The following is a 22,018-nucleotide window of genomic DNA, read 5'->3' on the forward strand; positions in this document are numbered from 1 at the left end:
ACTTAGAAAAGTGATGCAACAGACTTTTAACACCATGAATCAGCAAGTTATTTTGTTGTGTCTCCCCTCTCTCTGTGAAACGGGGACACCTCTTTTTCCCTTGTGGGAGAGGGAGAGGGAGACACACACAACACACACATTGTGGTATGTCGAATTACCAGGTAAATGAGTAGTCTTTGAGGTACTGCAAGACTGTATCTTTATTGATGCTTTGCTGCATGCTTGCATGCTCGCTGGAGGGGTGCTGATGCTTTTTTCGCTAGTGGGGGAGAGGGGGATTGTTGCTTTGCTGCTGCTTATGCATGGGAGGGGGAGCTAGAGGGGGCTTTGAAGTTCTAACATTTAACTGTCATTCATCCTTTGGGGCACTCTGTTTTTGTGGATGTTTGCGAAGAAGAACTTAGATGTCTATTGTTCAAAGGTTCATTTAATGTCAGAGAAATGTATACAATATACATCCTGAAATGCTTTTTCTTTGCAACCATCTACGAAAACAGAGGAGTACCCCAAAGAATGAATGACAGTCAAATGTTAGAACCCCAAAGTCCCCTCCAACTCCTCCCTCCCATGTGTAAGTGGCAGCAAGCAACAATCTCCCCTCCCCCCACCGGCAAAAATAAAGTGCACCCGCTACCAGCACTCAAGCATGAGCAAAGCAATAGAAAAGACACAGACTTGCAGTTACCCCAAAGACTACATTGTTCACCTGATAATTTGACATGCTGCAGGCTCTCTCTCTCCTAATAAGGGAGAAAGAGGTGACTCCATTCCATTTTCCAGCAAGCAGGGAGACATAACAAACAACTTGCTGGATTACAATGTTAAAAGTCCGTTGCGTCACTTTTTCCAAGCTCTGTGCCCGGAGATCGCAAGGATCCCGGGTCCTCAGGCACACAGCAGATGTTCCGACTCCCCCAACAACATGGATCTCCTGTGACAACACCGACCCTTGATTTTCCCGTCTCTGTTACTCGAGATCCTAGGTTTCTGAAACCGTGCCGAAATCTTAGGCTAAGACTTTGGCATGCCAAATAGCAGCTGATTGTGGAACCCCGAGAGTGGGTCCCATTCCTGCAAAGAACCGTAGTTAGCATGTAACTCCAGGTGAGGGTCTTCAAAAGAACCCTGAAAGGGAAAAATAGAGATATTAAAGATGGAAATAGGACTGTTTTCGAAGATGCAAGCAAAGGAGTCGCCGTGGGGTGCCATAACTACATAGCTCCGCCTCCTCTTATGAAAAGTTTAAGGGGAACATGAAGGGAAGCTCCTTCACTCAGAGGGTCATAAGAGTGTGGAACAAATTGCCAGCACAAGTGGTGCATGCGAGCTTGATTTCACTATCTAAGCAAAGTTTGGATAGGTACATAGATGGCAGGGGTACAGAGGACTATGTTTGCAGAAAAGGTCAACGGGTTAGGCAGTTTAATTTGTTTAAGTATAGACTAGATGGGCTGAAAGGCCTTCTCTGTGATGGATTTTTCCATGATTCTATGATATGAAATCACACTAATTCTACAGCATAGGGGGTGACTGATTAGCTAACAATTTAGCTGTTCAATACTTTGCAACAGTATCCTCAAAGAAAACAGATATTGTAGTTGGAGAACTCAAAGAGAAAAGTGAAGTTCTTGTGCAGATCTGTATAGGAAAATAGGAGCTACACAGTGCCTCAGTGACCTTAAAAGTGAGTAAATCCCCAGGGCTGGAAGAGATTACCTGACACTCTTCAAACTCTGACTGAGATTTTTAAATCTTCACTGGCCATATGTGAGTTACCAGACCACTGGAAGATGTCAAATGTGGCCCCTTACCAAGAAGGGCTGCTGAAAGAAAACCCTGGCAATTACAGAACTGTCAGTCAATAATCAGTACTAGGGAAGTTATTGGAAAACAGTCTGAGAGACAGGATTAACGATCACATGGGGAGGAAGGGTCTGACTAGAAATAGCCAGCATGGTTTTGTGAAAGGTAGTTCTTGTTGAACACCAAATCATATCAACTCTAAATGCGTATTGTTTATGAAAGGTGGCCTTCTCAGCACTGAGTCACGTGGCTGTTAGCAGAATTAGTTAACAAGCCAAGTCTGCATATGAGCCCCAGTGAGAGGGTTACATATTGATTTATGAAGGCCAATGTGTCAAAAGCTTTCTTTACAACCCTATCTACCTGTGGTGCCACTTTCAATGAATTATGGACCTGTATTCCCAGATCCCTTTGTTGTTTCCCCCCCACCTTATTTATTTATTTATTTATTTATTTAGTTAGTTCGTTATTTATTAATTAAATTTTAGAAATTACAAGGAATAAATGTGATAATAAAATAGTAAGAAAAATAATGTTGACCCTCCCCCTCCCCTTAACCCTCCCCCCCTTAACCCTTATCTAAAGAAAAGAAAAAAAAAGAAAGAAGAAAAAGATTGCCTGGATATCGGAGGACCCCCACATGCTCCATGGAGTTCAAAATAATTTTGATATTTATTTTTACTTTCCCCAATTACTATGATTTTATCTTCAAAGGACCTGTGTATTTAATCCTATCTTTTGTAAGTATGGGAGCCAAATTTTCAAAAATATATCATATTCATTTCTTAGATTATATGTAATTTTTTCAAATGGAATACAACTTTTATTTCATTATTCCAATGATCCATAGTTAAATATAAATCAGATTTCCAACTAACTGCGATAACTTTTTTGGCTACTGCCAATGCAATTTTTATAAATTTTTTCTGATACTTGTTCAATTTAAGTTTCGGTGTTGTCCCTTCAATGTCTCCTAATAAAAATAATAATGGACTATGTGGGAGTTGTACTCCAATAATTTGTTCCAATAAAAGTCTTAAATTTTTCCAAAATGGTTGAATCTTAAAACAGGACCAGGTAGAATGTAAAAAAGTACCAATTTCTTGACTACATCGAAAACATTGGTCAGACATACTTAAATTAAATCTATTTATTTTCTGTGGTGTTATATATAATTGATGTAAAAAATTATATTGTATTAATCTAAGTCGAACATTTATTGTATTTCTCATACTATCAGAACATAATCTTGACCAATTTTTTCCATCAATTTTAACATTCAGATCAGATTCCCATTTTTGCCTTGATTTATAAATTCCTAACTTAATTGTTTGCTTTTGAATCAAATTATACATACAAGATATAATTTTTTTAATTTTTCCTTTCTGAATTAATATTTCTACTTCACTAGGTTTTGGCATCAACATTGTTTGTCCCAGCTTTTCTCGTAAATAGGCTTTTAATTGAAAATAACAGAAAAGAGTATTATTTGATATTTTATATTTATTTTTTAATTGACCAAACGACATCAATATACCTCCTTCAAAACAATCACCTATATATTTAATCCCCTTTTGGAACCAATTATGTAAAAGTTTATTATCCATTGTAAAAGGAATAAGCCTATTTTGAATTAAAGTTCTTTTTGCTAATAAAGATTTCTTTATCTCATCATCCATATTTACCTTATTCCATAAATCAATCAAGTGTCCATTTGGATTCCCATTTATATATAAAATCCTCTGGTATATTTTCTCCTATCTTATCTAATTCTATTTTAATCCATGCCGATTTTTCTTCATCAAAAAAAGACGCAATAAATCTAAGTTGATTTGCTTTATAATAATTCTTAAAATTTGGAAGTTGTAACCCCCCTAAATCAAATTTACATGTCAATTTTTCCAATGATATTCTTGACATCTTACCTTTCCAAAGAAATTTCCTTACATATTTATTCAGTTCTTGAAAAAACTTCTGAGGTAATTGTATTGGTAAATTTTGAAATAAATATTGCAATCTAGGAACTATATTCATTTTTACAGCATTAACTCTACCTATTAATGTTATTGGTAACATCATCCATTTATCAAGATCCTCTTTTTTTTAATAATGGCAAATAGTTTTGTTTATATAAATTTTTAACATCGTTATCAACTCTAATACCTAAATATTTTATCCCATTCATTGACCATCGAAATTGAGTTGCTAATCGACATTGATTATAATTTCCTTTGGTGAGGGACAAAATTTCACTTTTATCCCAATTTACTTTATAACCTGATACTTTCCCATATTCTTCCAATCTAAAGGATAATCTTTGCAAGGATTGCAATGGGTTTGTTAAATAAATCAAAACATCATCAGCAAATAAATTAATCTTATATTCTTCTTGATTAACTCTAAAGCCCCCAATATCTGAATCTGTTCTAATTAGTTCTGCTAATGGTTCTATTGCAATACAAATAAAGCAGGTGATAATGGGCAGCCTTGTCATTAAGCAAAATGGTGTTGAAATCTGACCATTTGAAACTACTTTAGCTTGAGGATTAGTATTTAAAGTTTTAATCCATTGTATAAAAGATTTTCCTAACTCATATTTTTCCAATACCTTAAATAAAAAATCCCATTCCAACCTATCAAATGCTTTTTCTGCATCTACAGCAACTGCCACATTCATTTCCTCTCTTTTTTTTGCCAAATGAATTATACTAAGTAACCGAGTTATATTATCCATTGATTGTCTATTTTTAATAAAACCTGTTTGATCCATATGTATTAATTTTGGTAAATATTTAGATATTCTATTAGATAAAATTTTTGCTAATATTTTATAATCTGTATTCAACAAAGAAATAGGCCTATATGATGTTGGTTTTAAAGGGTCTCTATCTTTTTTTGGTAATACAGTTATGATCGCTGTTAAAAAAGATTGTGGAAGTTTATGCATTCTTTCCACTTGGTATATTAATTCCATAAAAGGAGGAATTAATAAATCTTTAAATTTTTTATAAAACTCAGGAGGAAAACCATCTTCTTCTGGGGATTTATTACTCTGAAGTGCTCCTAAAGCTCTTCAACCTCTTTTAATGTAAAAGGCATATATAATCCTTTCTGTTCTTCCAAATTTAATTTTGGAAGGGTTATTTGTGATAAAAATTTATCTATCTCAGCAATCTTATTTTGTGATTCTGATTGATATAGTTCAGTATAAATTTTTTTTAAAGTTTCATTAATTTCTACAGGCTTATAAGTAACCTTATTTACACTTGTTCTAATTGCATTTATTGTTTTAGAAACCTGTTCTGTTTTCAACTGCCAAGCAAGAATTTATGCGATCTTTCACCTAATTCATAATTTTTCCTTTTAGTTCTCATAATTACTTTCTCTGTACGATATGTCTGAAGTGTATTATATTGTAGTTTTTTATTAACAAGTTGTCTTCGTTTTTCTTCTGTCATATGTCTTTGAGATTCTTTTTCTAACTTTATAATATCTTTTTCCAATTGATCTATTTCTGCTGCGTATTCCTTTTTAATTTTAGATGTATAACTTATAATCTGACCCCTTAAATATGCTTTCATCGCTTCCCATAATACAATTTTATCCTTAACTGAATGTAGATTTGTATCCAAAAAAAATTGAATTTGTTTTTTCATAAAATCACAATCAGATCCCTTTGTTTGACACTTTTCAGTGCCCTACCGTTCACTGTGTAAGGCCTACCCTAGTTGGTCCTATTGAAATGCAAAATCTCACATATGTCTACATTAAATTCCAGCTGTCATTTTTCAGCCCTTATCAAATGCCTTGCTAAAATCCATATATATCTACATCTCTACCTTCATTACTGTGCTTAGTCACATCTTCAAAAAATTCATTCAGGCTTGTAAGGCACGACCTACCTTTGACAAAGCCATGCTGACTATTCCTAATCATATTATGCCTCTCCAAATGTGCATAAATCCTGCCTCTCAGGATCTTCTCCATCAACTTACCAACCACTGAAGTAAGACTCACTGGCCTATAATTTCCTGGGATATCTCTACTCCCTTTCTTGAATAAGGGAACAACATCTGCAACCCTCCAGTCCTCCGGAACCTCTCCCACCCCCATTGATGATGCAAAGATCATTGCCAGAGGCTCAGCAATCTCCTTCCTCACTTCCCACAGTAGCCTGGGGTACATCCCGTCTGATCCCAGTGACTTACTCAACTTGATGCTTTCCAAAAGCTGCAGCACATCCTCTTTCTTATTATCTACATTCTCAAGCTTTTCAGTGCACTGCAAGACAACCCTACAATCGCCAAGATCCTTTTCCGTAGTAGTAGCACTACAGTTGAGGAAAAGTGCGTAGAGGGGATACAGAACACAACCCTGGGGGCACCTGTGTTGAGAACCAGAGGTGAGGGAGCCCATCCTTACCACCTATCAGCAATCCAATAGGAAGCCTAGGATCCAGCAGCACAGGTGGGGTGTAGGATGAGGTCTCTGAGATTCCTGTCATCTGGAGAGAATTATGTTGTTGAATGCTGAACTATAGTCCAGGAAGAGCATTCTAACATATGCATTCCTCTTCTCCAGGTGAGTGAGGACGGCATGTAGTGCTGCGGCTATGGCGCCATCGGTAGACTGGTTCCATCAGTAGGCGAATAGTAAGGGGGTCCAATGTAGGTTGTAGCATGCTTGCAGATGTAATCTTTAACCAACCTCTCAAAGCATTTGCTTATAATTGAGGTGAGAGCGACAGGGCAACAATCGTTCAGGCATACTATCTTGGTTTTCTTAGGTACAGGGACAATGGTAGACAATTTGAAACAGGAGGACATTACACACTGGGAGACAGAGTGATTAAAAATGTCTGTAAACACACCAGCCAGCTGTTCAGTACAGACTTTACAGACATGCCCTGGGATGCTGCTTGGCCCTGCTGCCTTGCAGTTGTTGACACGTTGAAATGTTCTCTGTACCTCAGCCTCGGAGATGACCAAGATGCAGGTCTCGTCAGTGACTCTCTTCAGGGGTTCAGACTTACCAACTTCGAATCAAGCATAAAAAACATTTAGCTTGTTCAGGAATGAGACAGCAATGTTGGCTGTGTTGCTGCATTTCCTCTTGAAGTGCACGATGGAGTGCAGTCTTTGCCATATGATGCGTGTGTCGCAGAGATGTGACTGGGTTTTGTCCCTATGTTAACGTTTTGCCACCTTGATGGCTCTACATAAATCATTGTGGCATCTCTGAGCTTCTGTTGGTCTCTAGAAGTGAAGGCTTTATCCCTTGCACCGAAAGCAACACACCCTGAACTATTTATCTAAGGCTTCTGGTTTAGTTAGACCTAGACCAATTTTTGGGAAACAACATCTTCAATGCACTTCCAAATGAAGCTTGTGACCACCTCCATGTATTTGGAGATGTTTTCAGCTCGCAATATCTTCCAGCTGATGCTATCAAAGTACTCTTGTAACATTGCATCTGATTGGTTGGACCAGCAGTATATAGTTTTCACTATGGGTGCTTCCTGCTTCAATTTCTGCCTATAGACAGGCAGAAGCAAGATTGAGGAATGGAGGGTGGAGAAGTGCTTTGTAGGCATTATGAAGGGAGAGTAGCAGTGGTCGAGTATGCTTCCTCCCCATGTGCTCATCTCAATGTGTTAGCAAAACTTAAGGTAAGCTCTGGTCAGTGAAGCTTGGTTAAAATCTCCAGAGGTGATGAAAGCAGCCTCTGGGTGTGTGGTTTCAAGGATGTTGATGGTTTTGCAAAGTTCATTGAGAGTCAGGATGATATCAGTCAGTCATGGGATGTACACAGCTGTAATAATAACAGACGTGAATTCTCTAGACAGTCAGAAAGGTCAACATAGCAGCATAAGGTATTCCAGATCCGGACAGCAAAAGGAATTGAAGGTGTGTGCACTACCTGGGTCACACCAACCATTGTTCACCATGAAACACAATTCCCCACCTTTACGTTTCCCAGAGAGGTCTTTAGACCTGTCCACTTGGAACACAAAGAACCTGATGGGTTTGATAGTTTGGTCTGGTATTTCCTCCGACAACCAGGTTTTGGTAAAGCATAAGATGTTAAGTGCTTTATTTCGCTTCGAGCCTCTCAGCTCATACTGCAGGGACTGTACGTTGGCCAGAAGTATGCCAAGGAGTGACAGCCAATTTGCACTCAGTCTTAACCTAACCAAGATGCCAGCTCTTCTTTCTCAGCTCCAGCAACGCTTTTTCAGTAGGATAGATAAAGGAGATGCAGTGGATGTTGTATATTTGGATTTTCAGAAGGCCTTTGACAAGGTGCCACTCATGAGGCTGCTTACCAAGTTAAGAGCCCATAATATTACAGGAACATTTCTAATATAGTTAGAACATTGGCAACGAGTGGGAATAAAATGGTCATTTTCTGGTTGGCTGTCAGTGACTAGTGGTGTTCTGCAGGGTTTGGTGTTGGGACCGCTTCTTTTCATGCTGTATATAAATGATTTAGATGTTGGAATAGATGGCTTTGTTGCCAAGTTTGCAGAAGATACGGAGATTGGTGGAGGGACAGGTAGTGTTGAGGAAACAGGTAGGATGCAGAAGGACTTCGACGATTAGGAGAATGGGCAAGTGGCAAATGAAATACAAAGTTGGAAAATGCATGGTCATTCACTTTAGTAGTAGAAATAAATGTGCAGACTATTGAATGACCCCTCTGTGCCACAAGCAATTGAAGGTCGTTTTGTTTTACAAGAAAAACACTTTCCTTCCAAGTTAATTATATTGAGATATGACTGTAATGAGATTTATGTTCGGTAGAGGGAGACAGATTTTTTTTCTCTCTTTTTTTACTTAGGTAGGCGGAGTTTGTATCTGTACTGCATCTATGCTTTTCTTGGGGCTTGCGTTGATTGATATCAACTTGTTTCTGGGCTTTGTAGTTTGGGTGGGATTTTTTTTCTTTTTTTTCCCCATTATGGAATCCCGGAGCATACGTCAATTATTTTTATCGTTGTTCATCTCTGCCATTTTCGACTACCTTATCCTGACATGTGTCTAACTATTGTTCTTAGATACAAAGTTCCATGATGATATCTAAACAGCTAAATGTTTTAACTTGGAAGGTTCGCAGTTGGAATCATCCTATTAAGTGTAAGAAAACATTTAAAGTTATTAACCGATTCCAGCCTGATATAATCTTTGCTCAAGAGACGCATATCAGGTTATGTGATAAAAATCGATTTAGTTGTCTCTCTAGCCGAGAAATGTAAGCAGAAAGCTTCTTCCCCTTCTCCTAATGCATGTTCTGAAACCCCGCTATGAGCTCCAGTGGGCTCACTGTCGTACCAAAAGCGCTCTCCAATGCGTCTAGATACTCGGCAAGGGTAGCAGAAGGTTGGCAGAAGGTAGCAGAAGATTTATCCACCCTCAGACTATTAAGCTTCCTGAGCAGCTTCTTCTCAGTCATAATTTTCACTGCACAAACTTCACTTCCCTGACACTCTTGAATGTCCGATATACTGTAGATGTCTTCCACTGTGAAGACTGATGCAAAATACTCATTCAGCTCCTCTGCCGTTTCTGCATCTCTCATTACAATATTTCCAGCGTCATTTTGTATTCGTCCTATATCTACCCTTGACCCTCTTATACCCTTTATATACTTAAGCTTTTAGTATCTTCTTTGATATTAGTCACCAGCTTCCTCTCATAATTCATCTTTTCCTTCTGAATGACCTTCTTATTTTCCTTCTGCAAGTTTTTAAAAGCTCCCCAATCCTCTATCTTCTCACTACCTCAGGCTTCCTTATATGCCCTCTATTTTACTTTGGCTCTGACTTCACTTGTCAGCCATGGTAGTGTCCTTCTTCCCTTTGAAAATTTCTTCTTATTTGGATTATATCTGTCTTGCACTTACTTCATTTTTCACAGGAAGTCCAGCTATTGCCACTCTGCTGTCTTTCCTGCAAATGTCCCTTTTCAGTCAACTTCTGCCAGTTCCCATCTCATGCCATTGTAATTTCCTTTATTCCACTGAAATACCGACACATTGGATTTTATTTTTTCCCTCTCAAATTTTAATGTGAACTCGATCATATTGTGATCACTGTTCCCTAAGGGTTCGTTAACCTTAAGCTCTCTTATCACTTCCAGATCATTGCACAACACCCAATCCAGCACAGCCGATCCCCTAGTGGGCTCAACAACAAGCTGTTCTAAAAAGTCATCACTTAGACATTATACAGATTCTCTCTCTTGAGGTCTTGTACTGACCTGGTTTTCCTAATCCACTTTCATGTTAAAATCCCCAACGATTATTATGACATTGCTCTTCTTAGATGCCTTTTCTATCTCCTGCTGTAATTTGTAATCCACATCCTAGCTGTTGTTTGGAGGCCTGCCATTAGGGTCCTTTTACCCTTGCTATTTCTTAACTCAACCCATAGAGACTCTACACCTTTCAATCCTATGTCATCTCTTTCCAATGATTTAATATTATTTCTTTCACATAGAGCCACACCAGCCCTCTGCCTACTAACCTATCTTTCCAATATACCATATACACTTGGACATTCAGCTCCCAATGGCAGCCATCCTTTAGTCATGTTTCAGAGAAGGCCACAATGTCATTGATCATAAGGCATACACCTCCACTCCTGTTTTTGAGAGACTCGACAGCCCCTTCCTGTTGGTGTATAGTGAACCCGTCAATCTGAATCGCTGTGTCCCGTATAGAAAGGGTTAACCAGGATTCCTTAAAACAAAGTCCTAATATTCCTCTGATACAGCATCCTAGCTCTGAGATCTTAAATTTTATTTATCAGAGACTGTATGTTTACCATCAAGATATTCAGTATTGGAAGTCGAAAACTTTGTTTTTTCAAATGCACTAATAGTCCAGAATGCCAGCGAATACCATTCGTCAGAGCGTTCCACATTTTTGGTGCATTAGAGCAAAAGGCTGCATCACCAGTTCTTATTTTTTGGCTATCAGAATACTAAGGAAACCAGTGGATCTAAGATTATGATTAGGGATGTAAGTGGGTAGACGCTCCAAAATATATAGAGGAGATAGATTTTTCAGAGCCTTATATACAATAAAGAGCATTTTAAAATTGATTCTAAAGGACACAGGCAGCTAGTGTAATGATTCCATAAGACATAGGAACAAAATCAGGCCATTTGGCACATTGAGTCTGTCCACCATTCAATCATAGCTGATACTTTTTTCCCCCCTCCTCAGCCCCACTCCCTGGCCTTTTTCCCCATATCTTTTGATACCATGGCCAATCAAGAAACGATCAATATCCACCTTAAATACATACAACAACCTGGCCTCCAAAGCTGCCTGTGGTAACATATGGTATTCCACAAATCCACCGCCCACTGGCAAAAGAAATTTCTCCGCATGTCTGTTTGAAATAGATGCCCCTCTCTCCTGAGACTGTGCCCTCTTGTCCTAGACTCCCTCACTATGGGAAATATCCTATCCACATATACTCTCTCTAGGCCTTTCAACATTCGAATGATTTCAATGAAATTCCCCCTTATCCTTCTAAATTCCAGTGAGTACAGACCCAGGGTTATCAAATGTTCCTCATATGATAACCCTATCATTCCCAGAATCATCCTTATGAACGCCTTCTGAATCCTCTCCAATGGTAGCACATCTTTTCTTTGATATGGAGCCCAAAACTGTTCACAATACTTAACAATAAGTACTCCTGTTTGAGTACTGTTGAGGGAGATGTCATACCTGGGGGAAGCAACAGTGGCCGCACCTCTGGCACAGAGTCTGGCCCTGTGGCTCAGAAGTATAGGGAAAGGAAGAAGAAGGCAGCAGTGACAGGTGGCTCTATAGTTAGGGGGTCAGACAAGTGATTCTATGGATACAGGAAAGAAACACAGATGATTGCCTCCCAGGTGTCAGGGTCTGGAATGTTTCTGATCGCGTCCACAATATCCTCAAGTGGGAAGGAGAAAAGTCAGAGGTCGTGGTACATATTGGTATCAATGACATAGGTAGGAAAAAGGAGAAGGTCCTGAAAACAGACTACAGGGAGTTAGGAAAGAAGCTGAGAAGCAGGATCTCAAAGGTAGTAATCTCAGGATTACTGCCTGTGCCAGGTGACAGTGAGGACCAGAGGGATCTTGGGGTCCAAGTCCATAGGACACTCAAAGCTGCTGCGCAGGTTGACTCTGTGATTAAGAAGGCATATGGTACATTGGTCTTCATCAGTCGTGGGATTGAGTTTAGGAGCCAAAAGGTAATGTTGCAGCTAGATAAGACCCTGGTCAGACTCCACTTGGAGTACTGATCCCACTGGTCCTCCACAATGCCAAGAGGCTTACCATTAGTACTATATTCTGCCATCATATTTGACCTACCAAAATGAACCTCCTCACACTTATCTGGGTTGAACTCCATCTGCCACTTCTCAGCCCAGTTTTGCATCCTACCAATGTCCCGCTGTAACATCTGACAGCCTTCCACACTATCCACAACACCCCCAACCTCTGTGTCTTCAGCAAATTTACTAACCATCCCTCCACTTCCTCATCTAGATCATTTATAAAAATCACAAAGAGTAGGCAGATCCCTGAGGCACACCACTGGTCACCAACCTCCATGCAGAATATGACCCACCTACAACCACTCTTTGCCTTCTGTGGGTAAACCAGTTCTCGATCCACAAAGCAAAGTCCCCTTGGATTTCATGCTTCCTTACTTTGTCAATAAGCCTTGCATTGTAACTTATCAAATGCCTTGCTGAAATCCATATACACTACATCTACTGCTTTACCTTCATCAATGTATTTAGTCACATCCTCAAAAAATTCAATCAGGCTCGTACAGCACGACTTGCCTTTGACAAAGCCATGCTGACTATTCTTAATCACATTATGCCTTTCCAAATGTTCATAAATCCTGCCTCCCTGGATCTTCTCCATCAACTTATCAATCATTGAAGTAAGACTCACTGGTCTATAATTTCCTGGGCTATCTCTACTCCCTTTCTTGAATAATGGAACAACATCTGCAATCCTCCAATCCTCCAGAACCTCTCCCATCCCCATTGATGATGCAAAGATCATCTCTAGATGCTCAGCAATCTCCTCCCTTGCTTCCCACAGTAGTCTGGGGTACACCTCATCTGGTCCCAGTGACTTATCCAACTTGATGCTTTCCAAAAGTTCCAGCACATCCTCTTCCTTATGTAACACCTGTAAGGTTTCACTGCTAATGTAATGGTTTCTCTGCAGCAGCAATGTTTGGGTTCTGAATAGAGATTATGGGGCTTTGGAATGTGAGGACTATCCAATGAGAGAAATGTTCTTTGTTGTGAGTCTGGAAGAGAGATTTTTGTGGTCTTTTGTTGGGGAGAGATGAATAAGGAAGATGCATGTGGAGAGAGCTGGTAGACCACCGGATGGAGTGGACTGGGAGCGAGGGTCTGAAGGTCAGTGACGCTCAGAGGAGGTTGAAGGTTGATGAATGGCTGTATCAGTGAGGTCCAATGTACACTTTTGGCTTTTTCCTTAAAATGGGCCCTTTTTTTTTTCTTTTCTTTACTAACCTTATACAGTCGGCCCTCCTTATCTGCGAGGCATTGGTCCAGGACACCTCGCAGTTACCAAAAATCGCAGCTGCTCAAGTCCCTTATTCAACCTGTCTCAATGTGGTGGATCTTAGGACCCAGCGGAACCCCAGAACTTATTTAACCTGTCTCAGTGCAGTGGACATTAGCACCCGGCGGTGAAGCTCTGACTCCGCAGTGTTTCTGTTCACGAAAATAATCACGATCACGATTGAAAATGAAGTGGAAACAATAAAGCGACCGGAAAGAGGTGAAACGCCATCGGTCATTGGAAAAGCGTTAGGCTACAGTCGGTCAACGATCGGAACAATTTTAAAGACTGAAGTGAGAAAGGCCCTGCCCCAATGAAAGCCACAATTATTACTAAACAATGCAGTGGTTTAATTATTGGGCTTTGGGGTTTTGGGTTTTTGATCCTCCACATCAGCCTGGCAAGGATGGACAGCGCGCTCGGGAGCAATCTGTCACTGGATTGTCCGGCACTGAAACATACATTTCTTAAGTGTTTTATATGCATAGAGAGGTAAAATATATACTATATACTAAGACAAACATTTGACTAACTGATGCTAAATAATACCGGATGTACCTGTTCCGACTTACTGAGTAAGAGAACTTCCAGTTTTTTGTCGGTCCCGATCCACGATAACCTACGCACACCCTCCTGTATACTTTAAATAATCTCTAGATTACTTATAATACCTAATACAATATAAATGCTATGTAAAATAGTTGTTATACTGCATTGTTTAGGGAATAATGACAAGAAAAAAAGTCTATACATGCTCAAACAACAAGTGCTAGAAGAGCACTTCTGGGTTTTTTCGATTCGCATTTGGTTGAATTCGCGCATGTGGAACTCATGGATAAGGAGGGCCGACTGTATTCAGATTAAGATTTATAAAGTTCAATCACTTAATTGCATATGGTGTAATGTCTGATACTTTGCGGTGCGGATTTGTAACCAGCCAACATATTAGTGAGATTTCTCAGTTTGGCGGGGCCAGAAGCTGTCTTCCCCGAGATGAGCACGTGCTGGCCAAGCCTGAAGGTTACAATTGTGGGGACTATGTTCAGGATTGATTCCATTAGATGTTGATTGATTGCCCTGAGCATTAAACGAGTGGGCTGTGTTTTTAAATCTTTGCTGGTATGGAGCAGTGGTGCATGTTGGGTGGGGTGGAAATTTGTACCCCGGATGAATTGTTAATTCGATTTTTGAGTATGGTTAAAGCTATTGGCAAAGTTGAGATCATAATGAGGAGTTTTGATAAAATGGCGGGCTCAGACCTTGTTTTAGTTCAGACTCGCGCTGACATAACAGCAGTAGGACTTGCTATTCTTGCTATTATTATTGCTATTGAGGGAGTGCAGCATAGGTTCACAAGGCTAATTCCCGGAATGGCGGGACTGTCATATGTTGAAAGATTGGAGCGAATGGGCTTGCATACACTGGAATTTAGAAGGATGAGAGGGGATCTGATTGAAACATATAAGATTATTAAGGGATTGGACACACTGGAGGCAGGAAGCATGTTCCCGCTGATGGGTGAGTCCAGAACTAGAGGCCACAGTTTAAGAATAAGGGGTAGGCCATTTAGAACAGAGATGTGGAAAAACTTTTTCACCCAGAGAGTGGCGGATATGTGGAATGCTTTGCCCCAGAAGGCAGTGGAGGCCAAGTCTCTGGATGCATTCAAGAGAGAGTTAGATAGAGCTCTTATAGATAGTGGGGTCAAGGGATATGGGGAGAGGGCAGGAACGGGGTACTGATTGTGTATGATCAGCCATGATCACAGTGAATGGCGGTGCTGGCTAGAAGGGCCGAATGGCCTACTCCTGCACCTACTGTCTATTGTCTATTGCCACCATCTATCGGTGCCTCAGGTGAGGTGGGGCCATGGCTTGTCCATAATGTCAGGGAGGAGGAGAAGGTAGCAGAGCGGGCTGAGTCACACGTTGAGTTTCTTGTAGCTGGGGGTGAAGACTTCAAAGATAGGGTTGTATCATTTCTGAGGAGTGAGGAGAAAGAGAGGACAGATTTGGAATGTCTAATTAGTTCCCGTCACCCAGTGAAGAGTGAGAGTTCTGAGTTGGCATCAGCCCTTACCTCTCTGGCGAATAAGTGACCCAGTGCACAAGCAGAGGGTCCCCACTGGAAGCTAAGAATATTCTCTGGAATAACGCCCACTCCCCTGGGGGAGAAGGAGTATGACCTCTCAGTTTTTAGATGAGTGACAGTGCTCTGATGACGTAAGCCACAGAGATTGGTTGAAAGTTTGAAGGGGTTGAAGGGGTTGACATGGTGAGAGCTGTGAAGACTATGGCCTTCTTTCAGCCGTGACACAGTGATGCGCACAACATCGTACCAATCAATCTTTAATTGTGTCACAGGTTCATCCACCTTATTCTGAATGCTATGCACATTTAAATACAGCACCTTCAGTCCTGCATTCTTCGCCCTTTTGAATTTTGCCTCTGTGGTACAATTTAACTCTTTGCTTTGTTTGTATTGGTACCCAATCATTGGCTTGTCCTTCTTTTCATTCATGTTACATTCATCATCTACTTGTAAACCTGCTGGCTTATCCTCAACTCTATTATACTCGTTCCCATTCTCTGCCATATTAGTTTAAACTATTCCCAAAAGCTCTAGTAAACCTGCCTGCAAGAATATTGGTCCCCTTTGGATTCAAGTGCAACCCGTCCCTTTTGTACAGGTCCCACCTGCCCCAGAAGTGGTCCCAATTATCCTGAAACCTGAATCCCTGCCCCGTGCTTCAATTCTTCAGCTGTGCGCTTATCTGCCACCTCATTCTATTCCTATCCTCACTGTCTTGTGGCACAGGCAGCAATCATGAGATTATTACCCTTGTGGTCCTGCTTCTCAGCTTCTTTCCTAAATCCCTGTATTCTGTTTTCAGGACCTCCTCCCCTTTTCTACCTATGTCACTGGTACCAATATGTACCATGACTTCTGGCTGCTCACCCTCCCTTTTTCAAGATATTGTGGACACGTTCAGATACATTGTGAACCCTGGCACCTGTGAGCCAAACTTTCATCCATGTTTTTTCACGGCCACAGAATCACCCACCTGTCCCCGTAACTATAGAGTCCTCTATTACTGCTGCCATCCTCTTCAATTCCCTACCTTTCTGAGCCACAGTGCCAGACTCAGTGCCAGAGGCATGACTGCTATTGCTTCTTCCAAGTAGGTTGTTCCCCCCCCCCCCCACCCCAACAGTACTCAAAATGGAGTACTTATTGTTGTAGGGGATGGCCACAGGGGTGCTCTCCCCTATTTGATGTTCTCCCTTCCCTCTTCTCATTGCTGCCAGCAAGGAGGAGGTACAGGAACATGTAGAAATGCAATCAACTTTTCAGGAACCGCTTCTGGCCCTCCATTATCAGATTTCTGAATGAACAATGAACACATAGACACCTCCTTATTACTTTTTGCTCTTTTATGCACTACTTGCTCAATTTTTTGTTTATATTTGTTTTTGTAATGTATAGTGGTAGTCCTTCAGATTCGAACAAGACACTTTTGAAACCTGTGCGTAATGAAGTTTTAAGTAGAACAGCCATTGCACGGGGGCAATCCCACTCTCTCGGCAGAAGAGACCTTGATCCAGTGGAACCGTTACGGCTGGAGACCTCTCCTGCTGCAGTGGATGACCGGGACGTCTAAGTGTCTCGTCGTGCTCTGAGCGCTCCACAACGCCTGCTGGACCTGCCTTCTTGACCATTGCACCATTAATCGGTCTCCTCTGCTCAATCTGCCAGGGCCAAACTTCACACGCTGGGATAGACAGACCTCCTACCTCACCTAGGGTCGAAGACCCGTCGGCTACCCTCGTCTGGTTTGGCCTGTCTGCTGAGATGGTTTACCGGGGTGCGGCCGCTGTGCGTGTTACAGCTACTTGGAGCCACAGGTGAGAGCTGAGCGCTAGGTGGGGACCAAAGGTGGATGAGCTGCCCTAAAAAGGTGTATGGGGTGTCTAGGGAGGGGTAGCACCTCTGGTGTAATGTATAGTTTTTAAAAAAATGTGTATTGCTATGTAGTGCTGCTCAACAACATACTTCATGACAAATGCCAATGACATTAGACCTGATTATGATTCTGAAACCAAGGGAGTGTCATTTTGTCAGATGGGTAGTAATGAGGGTGTCTGCATTAACACAGGTGGTGCTGAGGTTGTCTGTAGTGTTGAGAGAGAGAGAGAGAGAGAGAGAGAGAGAGAGAGAAGATGGCTGTTGGAGGGGCTGTATTCAGAGGGTGCAGTACGGTTGGGGTAATGCTGAGGGTGTGATATGTTTATGAAAGTCTGCTTTTGTCACACTAATGTTTCTGGGATCTTGCTGTGTATGCCTTGCAGTCCAGAAATGTTTTATTCCTGTAAAGTATTTCAGTGCATTCTGAGGTTATATGAGGTGTTATTGAGAGTTTGTGCAAGCTGCTGGTTATAATGTTGTATCCAGCAGTGCACCACACTGAAATCTGCACAAATTTCACATTACACATTTGCACCAAAGTTTCCATTGACCAAGCCAATGTAATATTTTGAAAGATTTCTGCAGCTAAGTCCCAATTTTTACTTTTATCCTTCCTCACACTTCTTTGCATCTTTTATGTTCCATGCAACATTCATCTGATCAGTTCAATCTGTCCTGAAATTGCTTCATAATAACCACATGCCCTACTATACAAAACATTTTCCCCTTCTGTTGTACCCCAGCAAAGTGAGAGAAGGAATAAAGTTGTTTCTAGACTAATCATATGCCCCCAATAAATCAAACTCTCATTACTGCTATTCATCAGTCCCCCAACCCTCATTCCCACAATCTTTCACACATTATTCTTTGAAGTATTCAGCAGTGATAAATCCAGGTATTCTTAGTTATTTGTACTTTAATTTGCAAAATGAAACAAATCCCTCATACTAACCAGCCAGAATATCTTGAAGATGGGATTTACTGAACACGGAGCCACATGGATTTGAAGGATTGTTCACTATGATGCAGGCAGTTTTATCATCAATCAATGATTCCATATGCTTCAGGTCAATTTCCCACGATCTTTTTGGCTATAATCAATCAGCAGAAAACTCAATCAAGTTCTCAACAAGCTATATCTATTGACAAAGTGTGAGTGTACAAATCAAGTAATAAGTAATAATCGCAACTAATATGAATATACTAAAGTATAGCAAACACTTTATGAAAACATTAAATTAATTGCTAATAAGGGCCACAAATAATATTACATATCCTTAGTTGTGAGATAATGGTGAGAAATTTTCTTCAAGAACCATTGATGTTTGTGTAGCGAATATGCCAGCAAAACACATGATATAGAGTTTCTGCAAGTTTATAAAACATAGTGCCAATATGTATGAAGAATGGCAAAGAAAGCATACAGCATGCTACCTTCACAGATCACAGCATTGAGTATAAATGTCAGCAAGTCATGTTACTGCTGTATCAAACCTGGGTTAGGCCACATTTGGAGTATAATGTTAGGCTCTGGTCACCACACCATAGGAAGGATGTAGGGGCTTTGGAGAGGGTGCAGAAGAGTATCAGAGAGAATTAACTACAAAGAGGTTGAACAAACTTGCAACACACATGGAATGCTGGAGGAACTCTGCAGGCCAGGCAGCATCAATGGAAAAGAGTACAAATGATGTTTTGGGCTGAGACCAAAAGATATTGCGACCCTGGTTAAGGAAAAACAGGATATGCATAGCAGGTATAGGCAGGTAGGAACAAATGAGGTGCTTGTGGAGTACAGGAAATGCAAGAAAAGACAAAGTAATTAGAAAGACTAAAAGAAGGCAGGAATTTGCCCCAGCAGACAAGGTAAAGGAGAATCTGAAGGGATTTAACAGATTTGTTAAGAAAAAAAGGATTGCAATGGACAAAATTGGTCCTTTGGAAGATCAGAATGGTAATCCATGTGTGCAACAGTTTTGGGCCCCATATCTCAGCAAGGATGCATTGTCATTGGAGAGAGTCCAGAAGAGGCTCACAAGGAGGATTCTGGGAATGAAGGAGTTAACATATGAGGAGTTTGGGCAGCTTTCAGCCTGTACTCACTGAATTTAGAAGAATGTGGTGGGGGGGGGGGGGGGGAGAATCTTATGGAAACCTACCAAATGTTGAAAGGACTATATAAGGTGGATGTGGAGAGCATATCTCTTATGGTGCAGGTATCCAGAACTAGAGGGCACAGCCTCAAAATTATGGGGTGATCTTTAGAACAGAGTTAAGGAGGAATTTTTTTAGCCAGAGAGTAGTGAATGCTCTGCCAAAGACAGCTGTTGAGGCCAAGACCATGGGCATATTTAAAGTGAAAATTGATAGTTTCCTGATTGGTCAGGGCATCAAAGGTTATGGCAAGAAGGCAGGTGTACGGGGTTGAGTGGGATCCAGGATCAGCCATGATGGAATGGCAGAGCCGACTTGATGGGCTGAATGGCCTAATTCTGCTTCTATATCTTTGCCTTATTTGACAAGGTCCTGAATGGGAAGTTGGTTAAAGACAGGTGCATAACTTCCCACTATTCAGGACATTTACAAAGACAGGTGTGTAAAAAGGGCCCGAAGGATCATTGGAGACCTGAGTCACCCCAATCACAAACTGTTCCAGCTGCTACCATCTGGAAAATGGTACCGCAGCATAAAAGCCAGGACAACAGGCTCCGGGTCAGCTTCTTCCACCAGGCCATCAGACTACTTAATTCATGCTGATGCAACTGTATTTCTATGTTATATTGACTATCCTGTTGTACATAATATTGATCATAAATTACTATAATTGCACAATGCACATTGCACATTTAGACAGAGATTTAATGTAAAGATTTATATGAAGGATGTAAGTAATAAAATCAATTCAAGAAAGTTTAGTCACTTGGCATTCAAGAGTTAGCAAATTGGAATAGGCATTGGTGTTTCAGAGAAGCCAGAGAGTGGTAATAGATGGTTGCCTCTCTGATTGGAAGCCAATGACTAGTGGTGCAAAAGGGATTGATGCCGGGTCTATTGTTGTTGGTCATCTATATCAATGATCTGGATGATAATATGGTTCACTGGATCAGCAAATTTGCAGATGACCCTATGATCGGGGTTGTAGTGGACTGTGAGGAAGACTATCAGAGCTTGAAGCAGGATCTTGACCAATTGGGCTAAAAGATGGCAGATGGAACTTAATGCAGACAAGTGTGATGCATTGCACTTTCGTAGGACCAACCAGGATAGGTCTTACACAGTGAATGGTAGAGCACTGAGGAGCACTCTTGAACAAAGAGATCTGGTAATACAGGTCCAGAGTTAATTGAAAATGGTGTCACAGGTAGATAAAGTTGTAAAAAAAGCTTTTGGCACATTGGCTTTCATAAATCTAAGTATTGAGTACAAGGGATGAAATGTTACATTGAAGTTGTATAAGAAGTTGGTGAGGTGTAATTTGGACATTTATGTGCAGTTTTGGTGCAGAAAATATGTAAATATGGTTGAAAGAGCACAGAGAAAATTTACAAGGATGATTCTGGGACTAAAGGACCTGAGTTACAAAGAAAGAGTCTACGTTCCTTGCAATGTAGAAGATTGAAGGGAGAATTGATAGAATTGATTTTATATACAAAAGTATGAGTGGTATAGTAGTGTAAATGAAAGCAAGCTTTTTCCACTGAGGTTGGGTGGGACTATGACTAGAGGTCTTGGGATAAGGATGAAAGGTGAAAAGTTTAAGGGGAATATGAGGGGAAACTTCTTCACTCAGAGGGTCATGAGAGCGTGGAATGAACTGCCAGTGCAAGTGGTGCATGCGTGCTTGATTTTAACATTTAGGAAGTGTTTGGATAGGTATATGAATGGTAGTGGTACTGGAAAAGTGTGTATAGAACTGGAGAAGGTAGCAGAGGTACTTAATGAATACTTTGCTTCAGTATTCACAACATAAAAGACCTAGGCGATTATAGGGATGTCTTACAGCAGACTGAAAAGCTTGAGCATATAGACATTAAGAAAGGGGATGTGCTGGAGCATTTGGAAAGCATCAAGTTTGATGAATCACCGGAACCAGACAAGATATACCCCAGGCTACTGTGGGAGGTGAGGGAGGAGATTGCTGAGCCTCTGGCAATGATCTTAGCATCATCAACGAGGTCAGGAGAGGTTCAGAAGGATTGGAGAATTGCAGATGTTATTCACTTATTCAAGAAAGCACAGGAAATTATAGACCTGTGTGTCTTACTTCAGTGGTTGGTAAGTTGATGGAAAAGATCCTGAGGGGCAAGATTTATGAACATTTGGAGAGACATAATATGATTAGGAATAGTCAGCATGGCTTTGTCAAAGGCAGGTTGTACTGTACGAGCCTGATTGAATTTTTTGAGGATGTGACTAAACACATTGATGAAGCTAGAGCAGTAGATCAGAGGATGAGAGGTGACCTGATAGAGGTGTTTAAGATGATGAGAGATATTGATTGTGTGGATAGTCAGAGGCTTTTTCCCAGGGCTGAAATTGCTAACACGAGAAGGCGCAGTTTTAAGGTGCTTGGAAGTAGGTACAGAGGAGATGTCAGGGGTAAGTTTGTTTTACGCAGAGAGTGGTGAGTGTGT

The 22,018-nt window shown here is 40.8% G+C and overlaps 1 protein-coding gene across 1 annotated transcript in view; it reads right to left on the bottom strand.

The window, feature by feature from the left end:
* tat (tyrosine aminotransferase) overlaps window positions 1–22,018 on the bottom strand; it is a 149,474-nt gene that overhangs the window by 88,003 nt on the left and 39,453 nt on the right. The window contains exon 6 of the mRNA XM_073070550.1: window positions 18,337–18,475. Within this exon, the coding sequence (XP_072926651.1) occupies window positions 18,337–18,475 (139 nt within the window). The remainder of the gene's footprint in view (window positions 1–18,336; window positions 18,476–22,018) is intronic.

Source organism: Hemitrygon akajei, chromosome 17 (assembly GCF_048418815.1).
Source record: "Hemitrygon akajei chromosome 17, sHemAka1.3, whole genome shotgun sequence".
NCBI classification, from domain to species: domain Eukaryota; kingdom Metazoa; phylum Chordata; class Chondrichthyes; order Myliobatiformes; family Dasyatidae; genus Hemitrygon; species Hemitrygon akajei.